Source organism: Podarcis gaigeae (assembly GCF_964106915.1).
Source record: "Podarcis gaigeae genome assembly, chromosome: 6".
Lineage (NCBI taxonomy): Eukaryota > Metazoa > Chordata > Lepidosauria > Squamata > Lacertidae > Podarcis > Podarcis gaigeae.
In genome coordinates this window covers 93,063,652-93,089,477 of record NC_139682.1, presented here as the reverse complement: position 1 = coordinate 93,089,477, position 25,826 = coordinate 93,063,652, and the positions used below count along the sequence as shown (strand labels likewise).

The 25,826-nt window shown below is 44.4% G+C and overlaps 1 protein-coding gene across 1 annotated transcript in view; it reads left to right on the top strand.

Moving 5' to 3' along the window:
- Positions 1–25,826, top strand: part of LHX4 (LIM homeobox 4) — a gene marked incomplete at its 5' end in the record, with an annotated part of 81,402 nt that overhangs the window by 18,996 nt on the left and 36,580 nt on the right. Inside the window, one exon of the mRNA XM_083743959.1 lies at positions 15,051–15,222. Within this exon, the coding sequence (XP_083600085.1) occupies positions 15,051–15,222 (172 nt within the window). The remainder of the gene's footprint in view (positions 1–15,050; positions 15,223–25,826) is intronic.

Below are 25,826 nucleotides of genomic sequence, written 5' to 3'. Positions count from 1 at the left end.
AAAAAACCCAGCTCCCATATGCCACTTTTTTTGTTCACCTGAACAAAATTACTGGACTGACAGGTTCTGGGACACTGGGCCCTTAACAGTTATTACCATCTTATATAAATAAAATGAATTAAAAACAAACATAGACAAATGTTCAGATCTGGGTTTCCGTTGTTGTGCATCAACTTGATGTACACATTACCTTGGCCATTGGCCCTTGTCTCCATCTCCCCCTGGCTATGGACTTTGTACCCCTTTAGAAGAAGTGGCAAATAACTGCTGCAGTATCCAGCCCATTGTGTCATAATAAGGATTTCAATCAAGCCGTTAAACTCATGACAACTGGGTTGGAGGAGTCACTTTTCCTACAATAAATCTCCTTCCCAAAAGCCAAGCATTCTGTTTCCAAGAGTAGTCAGCTGAATGACTCTGGGAGTGTTTGCAAGCCCTCACTTGTTTCTGTCCAGCATGTGGTTTTCTGTGTTTAGAGGTTGTGTAGAGCTCTCCTTGCTCATAGCTGATGATAGAGCTGCTCTGCTGTTTTTTAGGATCAGTTGCGTGACGCTAAACTAACTCTCTCTCTCTCTCTCTCTCTCTCTCTCTCTCTCTCTCTCCTCTTGCTATGTCTCCTATCAGTTTTCCCAGGTTAGTAGAGTTGTTCTTAATTCCTTCTGCTTAATGCTTCCTTCCCAGAACATCAAGAAATGATGTTTAAGGATGCAAAGTTAAGTAAATAAAAAGCAAATAGATTTTTGAGGATTATCTGAACTTGAAAAAGGGTGAGAAAAATCATAATCAATCTGATTTAAACCCAACAATCCTTTAATTGCTTCCACCCTTTGATCTCCTAGCCAGGGGTGACATTTTTAGGGTTGAATTATGAACCTCTCCATTATGGAAACACTGACAGAATCTTAACTAGAGTGACATGGGTGGAACTGTGATGATCAATGGAGGATAGAATTGTACCATGCAACTCTAGTTGAGATTCAGTTGAAGTCAGTTTGGGCATTGCATCTATGATGACTGGGAGTTGTTTAATAATCATGATGATAATCACAATGACAATCTTTTCTATATTCAGATATACTCACAGCATTGTTGCAATATGCTGACGCTTTATCTATACAAGTTTGGCAGTGGTGATGGCGGTGATGTTCAGCCTTAGGCTGGCGAGTTGCCAGTTTTGCATGCGATGGATGGCATTCTCCCCCCCCCCTCAAAAAAAGGACAACTTGCATGGCTTGTGTGTTCTCCTGGACCCTGAATTGCTGCTGGATTTTCAGGTGCTGGCAGTGCCCAGGGCTGCTTCTCTTTGATGAAGATTTGGCTGTAAGTCACCTATGCATTCGTAATATCTCATGTTGACTATTGCACGGTGAGCTGTTGCCAGATGGAGGTACTGCCTTTCAAGATGGCTCAGGAACTTCAGTTATTGCAGAATTCCATATCTCTCCTCTTGCAAGAGGAGAGCATTTCACCCACAATCTTGCTCAGCTCTGTTGACTTCCTATTAGCTTCCAGGCCCGGCTCAAAGTGCTGGTGGTGATCTTTAAAATTGGCTTGGTCTGTGGCGTCTCTATGTTTCAGAGGTGCCAATTCCTGGGGAATCCCTCAGATCTGCTGGGGAAGCTCTTTTTTTTAGAGAGAAGTGAAGCCTCTAAAGGTATAGGAAGCGATACTTTTACCCACACTCTGCCAGTGTGGTGTAGTGCTTCAGAGCGGTGGACTCGTAATCTGGTGAACCGGGTTCGCTTCCCTGCTCCTCCGCATGCAGCTGCTGGGTGACCTTGGGCTAGTCACACTTCTCTGAAGTCTCTCAGCCTCACTCACCTCACAGAGTGTTTGTTGTGGGGGAGGAAGGGAAAGGAGATTGTTGGCCGCTTTGAGACTCCTTCGGGTAGTGATAAAGCGGGATATCAAATCCAAACCCTTCTTCTTCTCTTCTTCTTCTTCTTCTTCTTCTTCTTCTTCTTCTTCTTCTTCTTCTTCTTCTTCTTCTTCTTCTTCTTCTGCAATACCTTGCCAGCAGAGGCATTTTCGCTGTCATTCCAGTGATTAAATAAAAAATGGCTTTGTGAGAAAGGCTTCTGTGGCTTTCAGTGTGAGCTGGCTTCTCCCTATACCACTGGGATTCTGTTGACCTTTCTATGGATGTTTTAGTACAAATTGTTTGACTTGCTGATTTGTGTTCTAAATTGCGTTTTAAAAATTGTTTCATTACTGTGATTTATTGTTGTTTTACTCGTATCGTACATTGCCTCAAGTGCCAAACTGTAGGCAGAGAATACACACTATCTATCTATGGCCCACTATACAATACCGTTGTACAGATTTCTCTGGTAATGTATAGAAAGGACTCTGAATTCTCAAAGCATCATATAAATGTTTAGTTGCTATTAAAATAGGCCTCTACAATAAATCAAGTTATTTTAAAAATTCTGGTGATTAAATTCTGCAGCTCTAATTTTTTTTATTTGTACATCTTTAATTTCAAGCACAAGAAGTCTGATTATGCCATTAGTATGCTTCATTGTGTGTTCTGCACACGGCAACTTCCTGCAACTGATTAGGATCAAATTCTGCAACTGTGTTACAGGAGAAGCTTCCCCTTGCTTAAGTCAGCACTTTAGGGCATCATTGAAGTTCTGCCCACTTGATTGACATCACTGTTTCCATGGCAACTAATGCACTTCAAGGAGAAAACAGAGCATGGTTTTATTTTCTTTTTTTAAAAGGGGGACTAAAATCAGTAGCATAAACAAAATCTGCAGTGTTGGGGATGCTATAAAGTTTTCATTGCCACTTATTGGGGAAAGCTGCATAACTCACTGACATTTCGGGAGCCTACGCAGTCTCAACTAGCTCAGGGCAATAAAAAATTTATAGGGCCCAAGTCTGCATTAATTATGGCTTGCACACAACACTTCTCATTGAAATGCATGGGCGGGCTGAGTAAATAAGGAAGTTTCGCATCAGGACCAGTGCAATCCATCTCTCTAGGGAAAGGAGAAGAGTTTAAATGTATGCTGGGCGGTTAAAGAGGTGGACATCTAGTGGGGAGTGCATATATATAATGTTTATAGAAGCTTCTGGAAATCAGTCAGACAGAAGTCAGTCTGCCTATGCCCAGCTCTACTTCTCTTTGACAGTCTTCTTCTTTGGCGATCACTCGTAGCTGAGTAAGATTGTTTTCCATGAACACAGCCTTAACAGTGAGTCCGTAAGTGACTGTGGAGGCCAATTCTGGATCCACACATCCTTCCACAGTGGGGACATAGGTTTCTAGGCGGGAGTTGATCATGGTGAGGGTTTGCCAAGCGTGCCTTCCTCTTAGCACGTTTCTCCCTTTCGTCCCGAGTTCAAATGCCTTCAAAGTCCACAACACCTTTGGTAAAGGCTGTTCTCCAACTGGAGCGCTCGCAGGCCAGTGTTTCCCAGTTGTCAGTGTTTATACTACTTTTTTTTTTAGGTTTGCCTTGAGAGAGCCTTTGAACCTCTTTTGTTGACCACCAGCATTACGCTTTCCATTTTTAAGTTCAGAATACAGTGGTACCTCGGGTTACATATGCTTCAAGTTACCGTTAATTCAGGTTACAGACTCTGCTAACCAAGAAATAGTACCTCAGGTTAAGAACTTTGCTTCAGGATGAGAACAGAAATCGTGTGGCGGCAGCGGAAGGCCCCATTAGCTAAAGTGGTACCTCAGGTTAAGAACAGTTTCAGGTTAAGAATGGACCTCTGGAACGAATTAAGTACTTAACCTGAGGTACCACTGTAGTTGCTTTGGACGATGATAATCAGGCATCTGAACAACATGACCAGTCCAATGAAGTTGAGTTGCTGCCTAGGGACAGGTGGAGTTTCTCAGCTTGCCTTAATGTCCTGAGGACACATGATTGCAGTTGGCCTGGTGTATAGATTCTGAAGAAGAAAGGTCCATATACGGAAACAGTTGAATCTGACTTCAGTGCTGGCAATGAGTCAACAGCCTCCATTGCTCTTGAGAGCAGTGCCTTAGTTTAGGGGCCGGTGTGCACACAGGTCTGTAGTCCAACAGAGTGGAACAGCTGAAGAGTTAATGCTGTTCCCCTCAGTCCTCCTGGGATCTGTCTCCTGAGGCAGCCGCTTCACTCTGCCAAATGGTAGAGCTGCCCCTATTTCCAAGGCAAGGGGTACAAGCATGAGTGTTGCCTCAGTAATAGTCTCCCATGAATATGTCCCCTGATGTGTGGGGTATGAGAGGAAGAGGGGCTTGGTAGGCAATGCCACCAACTGAAGAGGCTTGTTTTAAAAGGGTTGCTTCTGGTGATGTTACAAGATCGCTATTGTTACCAGGTGCACCAACTCTATGGGGCTGAGGCCTCTCCCGGTGTGACAGTTGTCACGCATGTGTGATGTGTGTGACGTCACACGCAATGCGTGCAGGACTTCAGCCCCCCACCCATCAATGTTGGGTACAACTCAGCTCCTGTGATTATCACTTTCTCAGAGTCCAGAAAAGCCTAGAGCTTACCTTCAGAAGAAGAAGAAGAATAATAATAATAATAATAATAATAATAATTTATTATTTGTACCCCGCCCATCTGGCTGGGTTTCCTCAGCCACTCTGGGCGGCTTCCAACAAAGATGAAAGATACACTAAAATGTCACATATTAAAAACTTCCCTGAACAGGGCCGCCTTCAGATGTCTTCTGAATGTCAGGTAGATGTTTATCGCTTTGACATCTGATGGGAGGACGTTCCACAGGGCGGGCGCCACTACCGAGAAGGCCCTCTGCCTGGTTCCCTGTAACTTGGCCTCTCGCAGTGAGGGAACCGCCAGAAGGCCCTCAGAGCTGGACCTCAGTTCCGGGCAGAACAATGGGGGAGGAGACGCTCCTTCAGATATACTGGACCGAGGCTGTTTAGGGCTTTAAAGGTCAGCACCAATACTTTGAATTGTGCTCGGAAACGTACTGGGAGCCAATGTAGGTCTTTCAAGACCAGTGTTATATGGTCTCGGCGGCCGCTCCCAGTCACCAGTCTAGCTGCCGCATTTTGGATTAGTTGTAGTTTCCGGGTCACCTTCAAAGGTAGCCCCATGTAGAGCGCATTGCAGTAATCCAAGCGGGAGATAACCAGAGCATGTACCACTCTGGTGAGTCTGCAGGCAGATAGGGTCTCAGCCCTCAGTCTGCAGGCAGATAGGGTTTCAGAAAAGCCTAGAGCAGCCTTTCTCAACCTGTGGGTCCCCAGATGTTGAACTACAACTCCCATCACCCCTAGCTAGCAAGGCCAGAGCTCAGGGATGATTGGAGTTGTAGTCCAACAACATCTGGGGAGCCACAAGTTGAGAACCACTGGCCTAGAGCCTAGAGCCTAGCTTTTAGATGCCGTGCTGAACTGACTGGGAATTCTGGCACCTTTCCCCACCCTCCTTTCACTCAAACAGTTGTGGGGCTCAATGAAAACGTTGTTTGAACAGGTTGTTAAAAGAGAGGACATTGTCTTGTGTCGTCTTCTGAATCATGCAAGGACCCTCCTTCCAGCACTTAGCTTCTCTGAAAGACACTGACTTAGGGTTAAAGGAGTAGGTCCATTAGCTGGTAACCTAATCAGATCTGTGGCTGCTGAAAGCAAGCTCAGCTCATGAGAGAGAGATTGAGAGGATGGAAGAGACTACCTAAGTGCTCATAAGTTGGACAAAGGAGGGAGATAACAAGGTTCATATTAGTTAAGCGAGGAAAAATGTTCCCTTGATGTAAATAAATGGCAACAGACTCCCAAATCTCAGCTTGATGTACAGCTGTTGCTGCTTCTAGGCCAGATTATCAGGTGCAATTTGTTACAGTTTGAAAAGGCGATTAATATTTGCTAGTGCAAGGTTACGCAGCTTTTGAGTTTTCTCTGAATGTGTTGTTACACTGCCTTTGGGATGCTGATGAAGAATTCTGAGAACAAGGCACATACTAAAGTTGATTCAGTAAGCCTTACTTATTTTGCATTTCATAATTTTATTCTGTGGGGCTTGTTTTGTACGTATGCAGTTCAGTGAAATTGTACTCCTACAGTGAGAGAGGTGGTTCAGGGAATTAAGGAGAGCATGACCGCTTTGAGTTAGATTGATGCAGAAGTCTTTGGTGCCTTTGGTGGTACCCATGTTTCATGAGTGGTTGATGGCAGGTTTCTGACATGTGTTTCGATGCAGAGTTAAGCACCTATTTGTGAGCAATTGAGAAGGTGGGCAGGAATGGGGGGGGGGAGTTATCTATCCAGATTCATAACTGAGCTTAACACTGTTTCACACATGCATGCTTCTCAGGCGATGACTATAACAAGTGATGAACTGCATGTGAAATAGCCACTACAGGCAGAACTTTCATATCACCTTGGAATCAGAAAAAACAGTTGGCTGGATTAAACTAACCTGGCAGGCTAGTAGGAGCCAGCACAAGGGCTCGTTTTTATGCATTTAGCACCGTCATATTTTTGGTCAGGACATCTTCTAGGAGCCATAGGGGAGAGCTAAGTAATGGATACCAACTACATATTTTTGGTCATAAAGGTCAAAGTCAAGATACCCCTGACAGTTAGGTCCACTCGCGGACGACTCTGGGGTTGCACACTCATCTCGCTCTATAGGCTGAGGGAGCCGGCGTTTATCCACAGACAGCTTCCGGGTCATGTGGCCAGCATGACTAAGCTGCTTCTGGCTAACCAGAGCAGCACACGGAAATGCCGTTTACCTTCCTGCCGGAACCGTACCTATTTATCTACTTGCACTTGACGTGCTTTTGAACTGCTAGGTGGGCAGGAGCTGGGACCAAACAACGGGAGCTCACCCCATCACGGGGATTCAAACTGCCGACCTTCTGATCTGCAAGCCCTAGGCTCTGTGGTTTAGACCACAGCACCACCCGCGTCATGTTAATTTGGGTAAATGAGTAGGGCCTCCCGCAAAGGGCTGAACACATGGCCCCGCATACAGTGGTACCTCAGGTTACAGACGTTTCAGGTTACAGACTCTTCAGGTTACAGACTCTGCTAATGCAGAAATAGTACCTTTGGTTAAGAACTTTGCTTCAGGATGAAACAGAAATCGTCCAGCGGTGGCAACGGGAGGTCCCATTAGCTAAAGTGGTGCTTCAGGTTAAGAACACTTTCAGGTTAATAACGGACCTCTGGAATTAATTAGGTTCTTAATCCGAGGTAACACTGTACCATAAACCATCCACTCGCCACCAACATGCAACAGAAACAGGCTGGCGGTTCCTGCCATAAGGTCCACGCCATTGCAATTTAAGCAATACTGAAATGGTAAATGGGGATCCCATTTTTCCAGTGCCAAATTATTGCAATTTGTGTTGCTGATGTGTGTGTGTGTGTGTGGTGATATTCTTCCAAAATAAGTGTTTCCACAAGGAAAGCATTCAGGTCTCCCTACTCTCCGTTGCTTATCAAATGCTTATTTAATGTGCTGAACCTGAAAGTTTCCAACAGTCTTAAGAAACAGTTCTAAAATGTGTTTGGAGCACCAAGCAAGTTCTCTACCCAGGCAGTTTCAGTTACTCTGAAGGACAATGAAACACTTTGAAGTTTCAGGAGCAAAGTACTCAGGATGTTCTGATATTAATGATGTGTTGAGTGCCCGATTAAGACATTTTCCAAATCCCTAGTCAGTTCCGAGAATCCTGGAGAGTCATTAATCTCTGTCATATTTAGCACTCTAACATTTTAAGGTATTGCTTCCTATTTTTTTCACAATACTGGTCAAGAGTCAGATTGAAAAGAGCCAAACACATAAAAGCTTCTAAGGCCATTCCTGGGGCCTTAAAAAAGCCCCACTTAAAAAAAAAAAATTGTGATACAGGAGGCTTATGAAATAATTATAGGCCTGTAAGGTGTGCCAAAGCCATATGAAAAAAAATCAGTAATTTTATTGAAATTCCTTCACCTCCTCCTTCCTAAATATGTTTCATCTAAGCCAGGAATGGCCAAACTTGGCACTCCGCTCCCAATGTTTTGGGACTACAACCCCCATCATCCCTAGCTAACATGACCAATGATCAGGGATGATGGGAAATGTAGTCCCAAAACATCTGGAGGGCCAAGTTTGGCCATGCCTGATCTAAGCAGAGCCTTCCAAATTCTCCTTATATTGTATTTTACCATTTTTAAAAAGCCCTTCTCAAATTACCTACAGATGTTTCATGCAATAGTTTCACATACCCTCCAACATTTCTCTGATGAAACGAGGTGTCAGAGACTAGGCTGAGGAGTACAACTCTGTTGAGGAATGGCCTGCTCATGGCTGAAACTCCACAGGAGCAGTGTTGATTTGGAACAATGGTTTGCTGAGGGGCACAGTTTGGAGCACAATAGTTGGGTATAACTGGGAGGTGAACAACAAAAAGAACGGGAAGACAGTGAGCTAGCCGACTCTCTCTCACTGGAAGATGTGCAGCCTCTCAGTCCCAAGGCTAGGAGATTAGATAAGGTAACTTCACAAAAGGTTCAATGGTTGAGAATTTTTACTATTTATACCCCTTTTATACATCTGAGTTGCCCCAGCCACTAAGGAAAAGTGGGACGGCTACTCTAAATCAAGGACGTCCCTGCAAATCAGGGATACTTGGAGGGTCTGGTTTCAGGGCCAGGGGCTCAAGGCACTATAGCACTAAATGTGCTTTATGTGGGGTTGCCCTTGAACTTGGTCTGGAAGCTTCAGCTAGTACAGAATACTGCTGCACAGTTACTTTTGGGGGGCGTCCCATCACCACTGTTAAAAGCACTGCGCTAGTTGCCAATCTGCTACTGAACTACATTCAAGGTACGGAAAGCCCTCTATTGTTCTGCAGGAGGGCATCTGAAGAGCCACCTCTTCTCCACATCCCAACTTGGTTACTTTGACCTGTGAATGAAAATCTGTTGATTGTGCCACATGCCACTTTAGATAAAGCATGCTGTGATTTGAGCATATGCTTTTAGTATTGTGGTACCAATTCATTAGGGATGCAGGTGGCGCTGTGGGTTAAACCACAGAGCCTAGGACTTGCCAATCAGAAGGTCGGAGGTTCAAATCCCCGCGACGGGGTGAGTTCCCGTTGCTCGGTCCCTGCTCCTGCCAACCTAGCGGTTCGAAAGCACGTCAAAGTGCAAGTAGATAAATAGATACCGCTCCGGCGGGAAGGCAAACGGCGTTTCCGTGCGCTGCTCTGGTTCACCAGAAGCGGCTTAGTCATGCTGGCCACATGACCCGGAAGCTGTACGCCAGCTCCCTCGGCCTATAGAGCGAGATGAGCGCCGCAACCCCAGAGTCAGTCACGACTGGACCTAATGGTCAGGGGTCGCTTTACCTTTACCAGTTCATTTGCTGAAAACTTATTTTCTCCCAAACCTTCTCAAATTAGGCCGTAAACCTAACCCCCACAGCAAGCCCCAACAAATTTAATAGGATTTACTCCTGAGTAGACACAATTAGGATCGCACTGCCAGTCTATTCTATTTCTGCAGTTTTACATTCCAGTTCGATTTTTATATTTCAGTACTGTTTTATATTCCACTTCTGTACACTGTTCATTTTCTGAATGTAGAACAGTTTTCAAACCCTTAAGGTACACAAATAATAAACAAAAAAGAAGGGAGGGTTAATTCCTGTTGCCTTTTTGTACAAGACTAGTTCAAAAGCTTATTACATCTCTACTGTGGATCCACCAACATATTCAATTGCGGGGCCCCACGTGATGAGATTCCCATATTGGAGGGGGTTGGGATCCCTCTTCAATTCTGTGATTCTATGATTCTTAGTTTCCTCCTTTTCCTGTACATTCTGTGATCTTGGCAAGTCCTGGAGGTGTGTATGGGGTGGGCGAGTGGGAAGGTGCATGAGGACGAACGAGGGAAATGAATTTGTAGCTAGTCAATTAAACAGCAACGTTAATCCAATTACGTATTGTGCTGAATGTCTACTGAGAGGCAAATGCAGAGGAAACATATTTATTTTAATAAGATGGGTGTTAGCTCAGAGGTGAATTGGAGACATTTGTTGCTTTAAAGCGCTAGACTCTAATCTGGTCACTATGCAGAATTCCATTAACATGATTCCTGTTATGTTAAATAATTTAGTTAAAATAAATTAGATAAATGAAAGCTGTTTGCCAGGCCTATGACAGCAGTGGAAGAGTTGGCTTGGCAGCCATTCACACAAAAGACAATTCTATTTAAGAAGACAAAGCGGGCGTATAGATTTTTTTATTGACTCCTGCTTATTTTAGTCTTTCACCGTTCAAGCTAGGGAGGCGTTTTGCCACATTTTGGTGGGCTTCCATTTTGTGCCATGTGGGACAACCAGGTGGGATGGATTAGGAAAGCAACAATTAATAACTCTTGGGCAGGGCCATTCCATCTAATGTGATTGATTGTTTTAATTTTAAATTTTGTTATTGTGAGCTATTGTAAGGGTAAAACAGAATCTCAGCATTGCGATAAACATACAAATAGTGGTGGAGAGGGGCTCAAGTTATTGTTTTGGAGGTCAGTGGGGAGGACACTGAAGACTTGGCTACATTAGTAAAGGAAAAGCGTTTTATAACACAGTGACACCAGATGGCGCTGTGGAGCCCTGTCTTTCGCCAACGTGATTTCCCATTATGAAGTTTACAACGCGTTTTCCTGAAACGCATTTTTGATGGGTCTAGATCCAGCCTGAGATCTAACGCAAAGCCGCAGTCTTGCCAAACAGCAGAGGCAAAGCTTTTCCTGAGCTCACCGCTCCAGTCTGCTGCTGCCCGAAATATTCCATGCTATTAACACTCTTTTGTCAAGTCAAATACTTTGATTAAAGTCGTGGCCGACTCTGGGGTTGCGCCACTCATCTTGCTTTATTGGCCAAGGGAGCCGGCGTACAGCTTCCAGGTCATGTGACCAGCTTCTGGCGAACCAGAGCAGTGCATGGAAACGCCATTTACCTTCCAGCCAGAGTGGTACCTATTTATCTACTTGCACTTTGACATGCTTTCGAACTGCTAGGTGGGCAGGAGCAGGGACCGAGCAACAGGAGCTCACCCCGTCGTGGGGATTTGAACCGCCAACCTTGTGATTGGCAAGTCCTAGGCTCTGTGGTTTAACCCACAGCGCCAATTCCCATGGTGCCTGACCATTGGCCATGCTGGCTGGAACTGACGGGAACTGGAGTGCCACAGGCTCTGGAGGCTACCACGTTGACTACCCCTGACTTAAGGAACCTCACAGAGATAGTCCTGTTTTTAGAAATCTGATAGTAAAGCCCTCCTTCAGCCCCCCATAGGTGGTGTTGGGACTGCCTTCCTAGTTGACTTTGAATAGGCTTGCATCAGCAGTCTTTATCGGTAGTCAAACAACTAAGAAGGACAGTGTACGACTTATGTACTACATCCCATTTAAAAATGCAACAATCTAATTAAAATGTTCTTGTGCAACTTGGTGGCTGACTCATTCAACGAACACTCCCTTTTCGCATTAGTTATCCCTGGACAAGGGCACGGCACTAACCCCAGCCCTCTCCACAACCATGTTTTTCTGCATATTGGATTTACTTAGCACAGCTTCCCAGCCCTATTGCTGGGACGTGTGGCTGGGGTTGCTATATTGTAGTAGCTTGGTTAAGAACAGCATGATCCCCACTGGGTCATCTGAAACCCACTGGTTTCGCTCCTTCCTAAAAAAATAAAAATAAATTGGCCTTGCTGGAGTCATCAGACAGCTTCAGAGCCGTTCAGCTGGTGGCTTGCTGAAAAGGACCATTCTGTTTGATCAAAGATTTGCAGTGTGAGCCCAGTTGAACTTGGGCAGGACATGGACAGAAGCACTCTTCTTATTTTTCACTTACCGTATTTTTTGCTCCATAAGACGTACCTGACCATAAGACGCACCTGTTTTTTAGAGGGGGAATACAAGGGGAAAAATATTCTTTAAAGGGAGCGCTGAGCAGAGCCTGTATGCATCACAGGCTCTGCTCAGCGCTCCCTTTCACAAGCCGCCTGTAGCGCGTGTGTGGCGCTTGCAGGCTTTTCCCTGAGGAGGGAGAAGGGCAGCCTGTCACTGACTGGCTGCCCTTCTCCCTCCTCGGGGAAAAGCTCCCAAGAGCCGCACACACGCTCCGCACGGTTCTTTAAAGGGAGCGTGGCTCTTGGGGGCTTTTCCGGGAGGTGAGGGAAGGGACTGAGGGGCTAAGTCAGAAGCTAGAACAGCGAGAGGGAGCACTGTTCTGGCTTCTGTGATAGCTGCGCAGCCTGCATTCGCTCCATAAGACGCACACACATTTCCCCTTATTTTTTAGGAGGGAAAAAGTGTGTCTTATAGAGCGAAAAATACAGTAAGTGCTGAGCAAATGGTATTGTGCATGCCTTTGCATGCGGGAAGGTCTCTTGGCATCTCCTGATAGGACAACTGAGGTGCTGCCAGTCAGACAATGCTGAGCTAAATGCACCACTTGTCCAACTTGGTCTAGGCAGCTTCCCATTGCTTTTCTAATGTTTTGAACCTGGAAGCAGAACAAAGCGTTTGGTGGAGGAGACAGGAGGAACAGCAGGGCAATCTAGAAGAGAATTGCATTCATCTGTGGATTCTGGAACTGAATGTGCTCTGTTAATCATGATGAGTTTAAATAGCATTTTTCACAGGTCTTTTAAAAAAGGCTCAGTTCTTGATGGTTGGTGCCTTTGTGTTTAGAGTAGGAGACAGTTGCTCTGAAAAGCTGAAGGTGGTTTGATACAAGTATACGATGGGGGAAATATATAATTTACCTTATAAAGCATTGTAAACTATTAAAACTATTGGAATAGCACTTGTAGTTCAATGCTGAATTTTGGTTATAATGGAGATTTAATAGATGTGAGTTAATAGACAAGATTAGACGTGGGTGGTGCTGTGGGTTAAACCACAGTGCCTAGGACTTGCTGATCAGAAGGTCGGCGGTTTGAATCCCCGCGACGGGGTGAGCTCCCGTTGCTCGGTCCCTGCTCCTGCCAACCTAGCAGTTCGAAAGCACGTCAATGTGCAAGTAGATAAATAGCTACCGCTCCAGTGGGAAGGTAAACGGCATTTCCGTGCGCTGCTCTGGTTCACCAGAAGCTGCGTAGTCATGCTGGCCACATGACCTGGAAGCTCCCTCAGCCAATAAAGTGAGATGAGTGCCGCAACCCCAGAGTCGGTCACGACTGGACCTAATGGTTGGGGGTCCCTTTACCTTTAATAGACAAGATGCAGGAGGAAAATGTTAATATGAGGACCCACAAAGGAGAGGAGGGAAGTCCAGGAGATTCTTCGGCATTCTCTTTTTATGTTGGTTGTTTGATAATTGTTTGTAAATTTCAAAATACGGAAAAACTAAGTATTTTTTTTTGAAAAATAGATACAGGTATACAATATAGTGTACCCATTGTTTCCTTTGTCCCATGGTCATCTCTGGAGAAAGATGTCTTGTGACTTTTTGATGGACTACAGAACCTTGCATGCTCTCTGACTCCAGAGACAGTGGTTGGTTATGTCTGTACAGCAGGGGCAGCCATGGGTCTATCATTCCACCTTCAGTTCTCTTCAAAACCAACGCCTGTCTCCAGCAATAGAAGGCTCCTCAATAAATAAGCCAATCAGCTTGGCTGTTTCATTTGGATTCCAATACAAAAGCTTCCAGCGCTCTTGCTCCTGAGAAGTCTTTCCCGGCCATCCAGAGGATTTGTAGCAGCATCAAAAGGCAACAAATCCTTGATATTTACTGTGAGCCAGTCTCCTGCCACTCCATCGCTACCCAAGAGGATAGCAGAACAGGAAGGCTCTGATGCATAAACATCTCTTGCAATATTACACTAAACCTGCTCTGCCGTTTGACTCCTCAGAAATCAATCTTCTTTCAGGCATGTATATCAGAATTTATGCGCATTGCTTTTACTGGGTAATCTCCCTTGGCAGATTTTTACAACACATTCCATTATTTCGAACTATAGGCGGATAGAAATAGAGACGAACATACAGGTATGCACATCAGTATTACCTGTTCTGCCTGCAGACAGACACTTTATATATAGGCAGAAGCCCTCTTCAGTTGTTGGGCTTAAACTGGGGAGGGGAATGGCAATCCTATCTAGATCTACTCATAACAACTGTTAATTTATACAGGGTCTTTCCACCCGGTGCCAGCCAGCCCGTGAGGCTCAGTGAGGCAGTCAACCTTGAGCAGCAGCTGGGGACATCTGGGGGGCAGGCAGCAAATCTGGGCCCCCAAAGGATTTTGCCACTCGCCACCTCCAGGGCTTGTCACCCACTGCCTTGGCCTCCCCCCTCACCTCCTGCTCTTCTTTGCTATTTGATTCAATCAGTTTATATACGGAACAAAGCTGTTAAATGGGTGCAATATTTGGACGCCCCGATTCAGACGATGACGATTTCATTGTTTACAAGTATAACAACCAATAATTTCATTGTTTACAAGTATAATAACCAATGATATGAAACTCAAAAAGCAAACATATTTTAAATGAAAATATATACACAATAAAGCAATCCTATTATATAAGCACCCGTAATTAAAATATGCCAAATATGCCATAAAACAACAAGAGCAGGAGATTTGGGCCATGAGATCCAGGGCGTGCCTGTTTTAATATTCACCACAATTCCTGCAAGTCACAGGGATGGGTTTTCACAGTAAATTCTGTGTCACAGTTCTGCACAAGAGCTCCACTATTAGCTCCTACAAGCTGGGTGGCAGCTGGCCTGAGCTCTTGTGCCGGTTTGAGGCTAGTTCATGTAGCGAACCGAGAGAAATGGCCAAATTGGTATGGATGGTAAGTCCAGACAGAAATGATGTGCGAACAGCAGTGGAATATGAGATATCCTTTTGTTAGGAGCACTGTTTGTTATACACGTTGAACCAGCAGTTCCAATACACCTTTCCCCAATTCAGTTGTTCAAGCAACAGATTAGGTTGTTGCCATTATCCCTCTAGGTCAGAAATGGTCGTGTCTTGAAGTCTTTTCTTGCTCTGCAGTGTTTTTGGGTAGGTTTTTTTTTTTTTGGCTGATGTTCTTTCTTCCTCCGCCAGAGATCCCCCAGTGTGCCGGCTGCAACCAGCACATCCTGGATAAATTCATCTTGAAAGTCCTCGACCGCCACTGGCACGGTTCTTGCCTCAAGTGCGCAGATTGCCAAATGCAGCTGGCAGACCGCTGCTTCTCCAGAGCCGGGAACGTCTATTGCAAAGAAGACTTCTTCAAGTAGGTGCAGAGAACTTTCCAGTTTCACCTCGGGGAGTTTGCTAGCCCTCTAAGTAGCTGCAGGATATGCAGTCTCATTTCCTTTCAAAAGGGGATGTTTGCTGATACTTGAACATACAATTTTCGCTTGGAATAATTGAGAGATCACATTGTGACTGAAAGGGCAAGGAGGCAAACCATTATGATAATGCAGACCTACCATACAGGATTGCTGTAAATATTACTGTTATGAAATTCTTGATAAAAGTGCTATATAAAATCTGGGGACAGTATTTTTAATTAATATCATATTCTGATTCTGTGGCAACGGTATTTATTTTATACAGATACATAGATATATATCCTGCTTGCTTCACAGAAAGGTCCAGTTTTGCTCCCTTGACATAATTATTGCCAATGTAATTGTTTTTCCGTCCAGCACATCTACTTCCTTATAGTCAGATGGGGGCAACAAGAGCAGTATGCATTTTCCGGCCAACATTTTCTTCTTGGGAGGATTGAAATAGCTATTGAGAACTTACTTCTGAGGAGACATGTTTAGCCCTATGCAAATAACTTATGCTGGGACACTTCTCCCTTTACTCCCAGTTCTAATGTTCTTTACCCTAGGTAAAGATAAAGGGACCCCTGACCATTAGGTCCAGTCGTGGCCGACTCTGGGGTTGCGGCGCTCATCTCGCTTTATTGGCCGAGGGAGCCGGCGTACGGCTTCCGGGTCATGTGGCCAGCATGACTAAGCCACTTCTGGAGAACCAGAGCAGCGCATGGAAATGCTGTTTACCTTCCTACTGGAGCGGTAGCTATTTATCTACTTGCACTTTGATGTACTTTCGAACTGCTAGGTTGGCAGGAGCTGGGACCGAGCAACGGGAGTTCACCCCGTGGCGAGGATTCGAACTGCCGACCTTCTGACTGGCAAGTCCTAGGCTCTGTGGTTTAACCCACAGCGCCACCCGGGTCCCCTAACTCAGTGCAAATCAACAGAAGCCTCAATAAATGTAGTTTAATATCTTTGCACCATTTAATCTATGAAATAAGTGTGATAAAATAAATTTTAATAGCATATGAAGGAGTACTTGTAGAACATCTTAGTGCCCTTTGTATTCAGTGCCGGATTTACGTAAAAGCTAAACAAGCTATAGCTTAGCCCGTCCCCCCAAAAAAAAATTCAAAGGGAAAAAAACCTGAGTGTACATTTCCAAAATATAAGATAAAAAACAAATAAAATAAAACCTACATACAGCAACAGTGTTTTGTGTTGTGTTGGCTCCTATGATGTAAGTAATGGGCCCCGCCTGCTAGCCTGCTCCCTAAAATATCACTGGTTTGTTCATTTCTATATATAGGGTGCCTACATTCTGCATGTGCAAATGGCTTTGAATACCTATTAGGTCCATAAATTACCATATAGCATATATTCAACACAAAAAAACCAGCAACAATTTGTTGTTGTCAAAGGACAGCTGGACATTTAAAGGCCTCATCAAACCTAAACCCAGTCCTGTTTGTATTCATTGATCAGAGCACTGGAAACCAGCAACAGAGATATGTTCTTATGGAGCAATTGGGCAGAATCCTGTTTCCATACATAAAAAGAGCTTGACTTACTTGCTGGTTTTCCAAGCTGTTTTCTGCCCTAGGCAACTACATGCGCCCCCCCCCCCAACTGCTCACTTCGTTTTTCAAAAATAGGTGTCTACATACGAATTACTCTAAAAATGATAAAATTCTTCAAAATAGAAAAGGAAAGGAAAATATTATCAGAAAATGCTAAGATACAACAAAAACCGGTCTGTATCAAAGTGTGCCCCTCTGATATCTGTGTCTGAAGCGACTGCCTCGTTGGCCTAATGATAGCGCTGGCCCTGGTTCTGGGGCATTCCTGACAGGGAAGATGCCTCCTAAACAGTGCTGGATTTACATATAATCTATACAAGCTATAGCTTAGGGCCCTGCTCTCTTGGGGCCCCCAAAAAAATTAAAGGAAAAAAACCTGGAGGTACATTTCCAAAAATAAGATAAAGAACAAATAAAATAAAACCTACATACAGTTAGAGCTTAATAATTAGTTCCCTATTAATAAAATTCTTCTTAATTCTATTTCACTATTAATATACTTCTTAATTGTATTTCAGTTCAACAATTACTTTGATAAAAGACATATTTTGTTATGTGCAAATGGCTTTAGATGCCTATTAGGTCCATAAATTACCATACAGTGGTGCCCCGCAAGACGAACGCCTCGCAAGACGGAAAACCCGCTAGACGAAAGGGTTTTCCGTTTTGGAGGCGCTTCGCAAAACAAATTTCCCTATGCGCTTGCTTCGCAAGACGAAAATGTCTTGCGAGTTCCTGCGGGTTCCCCCCCCTTTTCCTAAGCCGCTAAGCCGCTTATCAGCTGATCCGCTAAGCTGATAAGCCGCTAAAAGCCGCTAAACCCCTAATAGCGCTAATCCGCTAAGATGTCAATGGGCTTGCTTCACAAGACGAAAAAACCGCTATACGAAGAGACTCGCGGAACGGATTAATTTCGTCTTGCGAGGCACCGCTGTACAGCATATATTCAGCACAAAAAAACAGTGACAATTTGTTGTTGTCAAAGGACAGCTGGACATATAAAGGGCCCCATTGCCTTCAGTAGTTTAGGGCCTCGTCAAACCTAAATCTGACCCTGCTCCTAAAGAATTGGGCAGGGTCCTCTGAAGCCTTTTGCCTCCTCTCCAAGGAGAGGAGTCATGCCTCTCTCCAGACGAAGCCTGCTGCTGTTGGTGATCTTGGGTCTTCTTTCTCTGGAAAACAATTCTTCTCATCTATAGCCTTTCTAGTGCTTGCTGAATGCACTAGAAAGTCAGGATCAAACTGTTTTATTTAACTATTTTTTATTTACATATTGAATTTGTATACTGCCCTTCATCCTGTCTTCATCCAAAGATCTACCTGAAGGAGCGTCTCCACCCCCATCGTTCTGCCCAGACACTGAGGTCCAGCTCCGAGGGCCTTCTGGTGGTTCCCTCACTGCGAGAAGTGAGGTTACAGGGAACCAGGCAGAGGGCCTTCTCGGTGGTGGCACTCGCCCTGTGGAACGCCCTCCCATCAGATGTCGGGGAAATAAATAACTACCAAACTTTTAGAAGACATCTGAAGGCAGCCCTGTTTAGGGAAGCTTTTAATGTTTGATGCATTACTGTATTTTAATATTTTGTTGGAAGCCACTCAGAGTGGCTGGGGAAGCCCAGCCAGATGGACGGGGTATAAATAAATAAATATTATTATTTCCAAGAGCAACAACAGGGAGCATATTACTACAGTCAAATAAATGAATAAATACAAATTCCCTCTGGGCTTTCGTCATGAGCATTTTTTTCCCTTTGTTTCCTATGGGAAGGCCCTGTAATACGCATTTGTGGAAACTCTTACCAAAGCACTTGGCATCTGCAGAAGCTGCAGTTCGAAATTAAATTAATAATAGAATTACCTCACGAGTCCACAAGGCCTAGAGCTGTGGCTCCCTAAATCTACACTCCCTTCAACCACTTGAAAATTGCAAAGTGTCTCTATAGACCACTTACTGGTTGTTTAGCTGTAGTGCGCTGTGCTAGATGCTGTGTATGAAATGCAAATTTCAATGCAATTAAAGCCAATATAGATGTTTAATGTGATGGGTGTTCTTCACAAACATGCCACAGACCACCTGAAGCAAGCTCATAAACCTCTGGTGGTCTATAGATCACAGTTTGGTCTGGCGGATGTGTTTTGTGTAACCCTGGTAGACAAAGCTGAATGGTGGATTTGTCTTCTTTCATGTTTACGAGGCTTCAGCCTAATCCATTGAAAGGGCATAGTTGTCTCACTTTTGTTCGGATTCCAGTGCATTGGGTTAAGCAACTCCTGGTAGACACACCTTGAGTAGAAGATTTGTGAGTAGTTAAAGCTCAGACGCTGTTTTGTTTTTTCTCCCTACCTTTTGACAGTTTACTATTGAATGAAGCATGGCCTTTAAACATAAGATACATTTTCTTTATACTTTATCTGACAGTCTTTTTGAAGGTTCTGAAGAGGTGTGTAGTAGAATCAAGGACAAAAAAGGTGCCTTTTTCTTTACTGCCTAATTAAGATGGAAAAGAAATCCTCAGGCCTTCAAGTAGTTTATTATGTCCCAATTAAACTGCAGTTTTAAGGTGGCAATGACAAGCTCTGCACAGAGGTGTGAGAAGCTTCATCTAGATGCTTTTTTAAAAAACAGATAATTGGCTTGCAGAATTTGAGCTGGTGTTTCAGGTGACACCATCAGCTTTGTGCATCTCATATTCTGGGCCCCAGATACAGAAAATGATGGTGCATTGCCATGGCTTCCTCAAGTTGTTGTGTTTTCTCCCTCAATCCCTTCAGCAGCTTCTGTTTCCATCCCAATAACTCATCCTAGGGCTGATGAGAAGGCAGGTATAACTATTCTGGGCCCATCCAAGAGGGAGCTACAGTGCCAATAGATTCCTCCCTGGTTATAGCGAAGAATGATTCTGGAGGAGCTACAGAATTGACCTTGTCTTCTGCTGCTAGTTGGTTGGGCTGGCAAGTTCATCTCTATTCTTCTTTAGCGACCACACATGGTCGAGTATGATTGTCTTCCAGGAACACGGTCTTAACAGTGAGTCTGTAAGTGACTGTGGAGGCCAATTCTGCATCCACACATCCTTCCACAGTGGGGACATAGGTTTCTGGGCGGGAGTTGATCACGGTGTGGATTTGCCAAGCATGTCTTCCTCTTAGCACATTTCTCCCTTTCGTCCTGAGTTCGAGCGTCTTCAAAGTCCACGACACTTTTGGTAAAGGCTGTTCTCAAATTGGGGCGCTCGCAGGCCGGTGTTTCCCAGTTGTCAGTGTTTATACTACATTTTTTGAGATTTGCCTTGAGAGAGCCTTTGAACCTCTTTTGTTGACCACCAGCATTACGCTTTCCAATTTTAAGTTCAGAATACAGTGGACCCACCAGATACGAACTTAATTCATTCTGGGGGTCCGTACGTATCCCGAAAGGTCTGCATCTAGAGGCACCACTTCTGCGCACATGTGCGGTGAAACCCAGAAGTATACACTTCTGGGTTTGCTGTGTTCGCAACCCGAAAGTTACGTTACCCGAAGGTAACATAACCCGAGGGTCCACTGTAGAGTAGTTGCTTTGGAAGACGATAATCAGGCATCTGCACAACATGACCAGTCCAACGAAGTTGATGTTGAAGAATCATCGTTTCAACACTGGTAATCTTTGCTTCTTCCAGTACACTGGCATTAGTTTGCCTATCTTTGCAAGTGATGTATAATTTTTTTTGGAGACACCGTTGATGGAATCTTTCGAGGAGTTGGAGATGGCGTTTATAAGCGGTCCACGTTTCGCAAGCATACAGCAAGAAAATTATACACTTCTAGGCCACCTACCTGGGTGTGAAGTCTTTGTTTTTGGGTTCAGGACAGGTGTTTGTGAAGGCCTGCTTGAGCATCATGCTGCTCATCACTTTGGCTGGCCAGTGATAGACCTCTTTGCAAATTCAGTCACTGCACAGTAGCATCAGGAAGGGAACTTTGAAGTAATAATAATAATAATAATAATAATAATAATAATAATAATAATAATTTTTATTTATACCCCGCCCTCCCCAGCCAAGGTCGGGCTCAGGGCGGCTAACAAGCAATAATCAAAACAAGTTGAATGAATACAACTTAAAAACAAGATTAAAATACAACATTAAAATATTGAAACATTAAAATAGTAAAATGCAGCCTCACCACAGGAGGAGAAAGGAAAAAGAAAAAAGAAAGAGGGGGAGGGAATCAAATTGGCTCCAAGCCAAAGGCCAGGCGGAACAACTCTGTCTTACAGGCCCTTTGGAAAGAGATCAGATCCTGCAGGGCCCTGGTCTCATGAGGCAGAGCGTTCCACCAGGCCGAAGCCACAGTTGAAAAGGCCCTGGCTCTGGTTGAAGCTAATCTAACTTCCTTAGGGCCCGGGACCTCTAGGGCGTTGCTGTTTATGGACCTTGAGGCTCTCCGTGGGGCATAGCGGGAGAGGCGGTCCCGTAGGTACGAGGATCCTAGGCACTAGGTAGCAGTGCTTCAGTAGTTCAAGGAGTGGCAAAGGGGTTACACAAACACAGTGGCTTAACCCAAGACACCCTCCAGAATATAACAATCCCTCCAAGCTGTTTTGCATTAGAAATAAATCCCTTTTAACTTTAATATTTCTCCTAATCAAAACCTGATCTGCTCCTTGCAGCTGCTTTGCTTCAGTTGCAGGAGTGGGGAACCTAGGCATGGCATGGATTGGACGGATGGAACGAGGGCATGGCGCCTCTGGGATCAGTTCCAGGTACAGCATCTCAGGCTGCAGCCCTTTGCAAAGCTACCTGAGAGTAAGCCTCATTTAAAACAGATGGACTTTATTCTGAGTAAGCATGCACAGGATTGTAGCCTCAGTGACCCAGTTAGTTTGGTAGACAGCTGGTGCCCTGTCTGCCTGCTGTGGGGACTGACGGCAGGGGGCAGGGTGTGGGGAGGACACAGAATAGTCATGGCAATGCACATTGCACTGGACCCATTTCTGTGGGCAAAAGAGCATGCGGACTTGAATTACATTGGGAAAAGGAGGGAAACAGGTACCGTATTTTTCACCCTATAAGATGCACCAGACCATAAGACGCACCTAGTTTTTGGAGGAGGAAAACAAGAAAAAAATATTCTGAATCCAAGAGCCAGAACAGCAATAGGCATCACTGCACAGCAAAAGCAGCGATCCCTCTTGCTGTTCTGGCTTCTGGGATAGCTGTGCAGCTTGCATTCGCTCCGTAAAACGCACACACATTTCCCCTTACTTTTTAGGAGGGAAAAAGTGAGTCTTATAGAGCAAAAAATACGGTAATTCTCAGTTATGTGTAAGGAGATGCATGCATATTCTGTTGTTTAAGAAACAGATAATTGCTTAATCATGGAATGTTTAATTCTTCAAACACATCTAACATGGCTTCCAGGAAGGGGTGAAGTAAAAACTGGCAGATTTTAAGAGCTATTCTATCTGGTTCTTCACACACAGTGTGAACTCAGCACCATAGCTTGCGCTATACACTGACAAATGCTGGATGAGCTTTGTCCCTTCTGTTATGTATTGAGTGACGGTCCATATGGAAATGTTTTGCACTTATTTAGGCAGGTGATCTATCTACCCCCATATTGGCTGACAATTGGGCAGTGGGGTCCTTTCGAGTCTTGCTGTCCGAGGTCTTTTATTTGGAGATCTGAGAGACTGAACCATGGAACCTCTTCTGTTTTTTTTATATAAGCAGCTCGTATTCATTGATTTACCTAAAAGAAAACAAAATTGAAGGTTTGCTTTTCTTTTTAATGCAATCATTTAAAAGAGAACTATACCATACCTCCTCTGGGAATTGTGTTGTCGATGGCATTGGTGCTAGCCAGTAGGTGCCCTCCACAGCTGGGATTGCCCTATTAAACTAAAAGACACCGAAAAAATTGCAGAACTGGGTTTTTTCCCCTAGCACCTACTCCAGAGAAAAAGATATATTGAATTACTGTGGTGCATTGTGAAGCTGCCTCCGTTACTCTTCAAAATGTTACATCTGACTTCACACTTAATGTCAGTACAGTAGTTCTTAAATTTTGTTGTGCTAAGGATACATATTCTAGTTTTCTTCTTGCTTGAGGCCCACCAGAGATTTATTCTTACTGATATGGCTAACCTATGTGGGTCTTGAAAGGCTTCCAGACTAAAACTCAGCTTCTATATTTGTCCCCTTGTGTTTCACCAAAGATACATGCACAAACAGTCAGGAGGTTCTTTGATGTTTACAGCTATTTACATGCGGAAGAGGCAAGTTGTTTTTAATTTTACATCTTAACTAAAAAGTGGTTTGCTCTTCAGCATGTGGTGGAAAACCTTAGAGAAAGATAAATTTTTCCAACTGTTTTCTATATTAGTTTCACTGTAATCTCATGAAGCCCAAGGGGACACCAGAACCTTTGGGGCTGAGCATTAAAACAGCTCAGTTTGGGGTTTGGATAATTACTACCAGTCATCATTAATAAATAACCTTGCTATAGCTTAGAATTAATTATCGCCAGTTCAAGTGAGGGGAGAGAGTCTTTGTCCTGCCCAACAGGCAATGGCTTTTTCCACCCTTTCCTCAATTTGATCCTTTTACATGGTTTTGTATGTTCTGCAATATTTTATGCATGTCACTTGCCATTCTTTTTATTTATTAGAGCTTAGTAATTATTTATTGCAATTGTTAAGTGTAAACTGTTTATATATTATTTGCTGATTTTTAATTTTACTCTTTACCCAGCCAGATGGGTGAGGTATAAGTAATATATTATTACTATTACTATTACTATTACTATTACTATTATTATATTCTAACAGATTTTTGTATGGCTTTGTTTGATGCAAGTCGTTTATTTTAAAGTTATGCTTTTATTATGACTTTTGTGTGTATTGGATCAGATTGTTATTAGGTATGTGATCTTTGCTGCCCATTTTGTTGTTTCTTCAGCTTGTAAATCGCCTTGTTTTTAATAACATAGAAAATCGGTGTACAAATGACAAATGAAATGTGTGTAGGTAGATCTAAAGTCTGGACCCCTTCACCAACTGAAGATACTCTAATTAAAAAATGTATCACTTTCCCTCTCTCTCTCTCTGTCTCCCTCTTTTAAACCCCAGCTCATGTACTGCCAACTCTGCATGCCCTTTGGCTTCTAATATTGCATCTCTAATTTGTCTTTTATTCACTTGTGGGAGCAACTAATCTGTAAATGACTGAGCTATGTGAGTGAGGCCTAATCATGCAGGCCGGGACTATAGAATCAGCACCCCAATTCCATAGTCTCCAATTGCCACAAAAATGCTGGGACCTTCACAAAACCCCTTAACCCTTGTGTATTTGGGTGACGGGAAATCCCAGGACAGCTGGGGGAGGGGATGCCTGGTGGTGTGTGTGTGTCTGTATAGCTGATCCATCCAGAATTCACCCAAGCACCAGGATGCTGCAGTTGTTTTGTTGTTGTTGTTTAGTCGTGTCCTACTCTTTGTGACCCCACGGACCAGAGCACACCAGGCACTCCTGTCTTCCACTGCCTCCTGCAGTTTGGTCAGACTCATGCTGGTAGCTTCGCAAACACCATCCAACCATCTCATCCTCTGCCGTCCCCTTCTCCTTGTGCCCTCCATCTTTCCCAACATCAGGGTCTTTTCCAGGGAGTCTTCTCTTCTCATGAGGTGGCCAAAGTCTTGGAGCCTCAGCTTCAGGATCTGTCCTTCCAGTGAGCACTCAGGGCTGATTTCCTTCAGAATGGATAGGTTTGATCTTCTTGCAGTCCATGGGATTCTCAAGAGTCTCCACCAGCACCAGAATTCAAAAGCATCAATTCTTCGGCAATCTGCCTTCTTTATGGTCCAGCTCTCACTTCCATACATCACTACTGGGAAAACCATAGCTTTTACTATACGGACCTTTGTTGGCAAGGTGATGTCTCTGCTTTTTAAGATGCTGTCTAGGTTTGTCATTGCTTTTTAGTACAAAAATAAAAAATGGCGTCTGAGCTGCAGAGCACAGATATGCACATGAGGTCATCTTAGAAGTGAAATGAAAAAGGAGGAGGCTGTCAGGGCAGGAAGGAAGGATGTCATGTTACAATTTCCTGCTGAGGCAGGCAGAGGAAGTGATCTCACAGAGTTCTCTCTAGCAAATTTTACAGGAAAGCTCAGTGAGCCTCAGCCCCTTCATGTGTCTGTCTGGCAAAGCATGAATTGTTGGTTTGACTGTGATAATGTGCCACAGATATGTCCTTATGCTATGTGGTAGTAAAAAGGTAAAGGTACCCCTGCCCGTACGGGCCAGTCGTGACCGACTCTGGGGTTGTGCGCCCATCTCACTCAAGAGGCCGGGGGCCAGCGCTGTCCGGAGACACTTCCGGGTCACGTGGCCAGCGTGACATCGCTGCTCTGGCGAGCCAGAGCCGCACACGGAAACGCCATTTACCTTCCCGCTGGTAGTTAGATGATAGATGATAGATAGATAGATAGATAGATAGATAGATAGATAGATGATAGATAGATAGATAGATAGATAGATAGATAGATAATAGATAGATGATATAGATGATAGATAGAGATAGATAGATGATAAAGGTAAAGGTAAAGGTACCCCTGCCCGTAAGGGCCAGTCTTGCCAGACTCTGGGGTTGTGCGCCCATCTCACTCAAGAGGCCGGGGGCCAGCGCTGTCCGGAGACACTTCCGGGTCACGTGGACAGTGTGACGAAGCTGCTCTGGCGAGCCAGAGCCGCACACGGAAACGCCGTTTACCTTCCCGCTGGTAAGCGGTCCCTATTTATCTACTTGCACCCGGAGGTGCTTTCGAACTGCTAGGTTGGCAGGCGCTGGGACCGAGCAGCGGGAGCGCACCCCGCCGCAGGGATTCGAACCGCCGACCTTTCGATCGGCAAGTCCTAGGCGCTGAGGCTTTAACCCACAGCGCCACCTGCGTCCCCTCATGTGGTAGTAGAGGGGAGGACATTCAGATTTGGGGAAAATGGAAT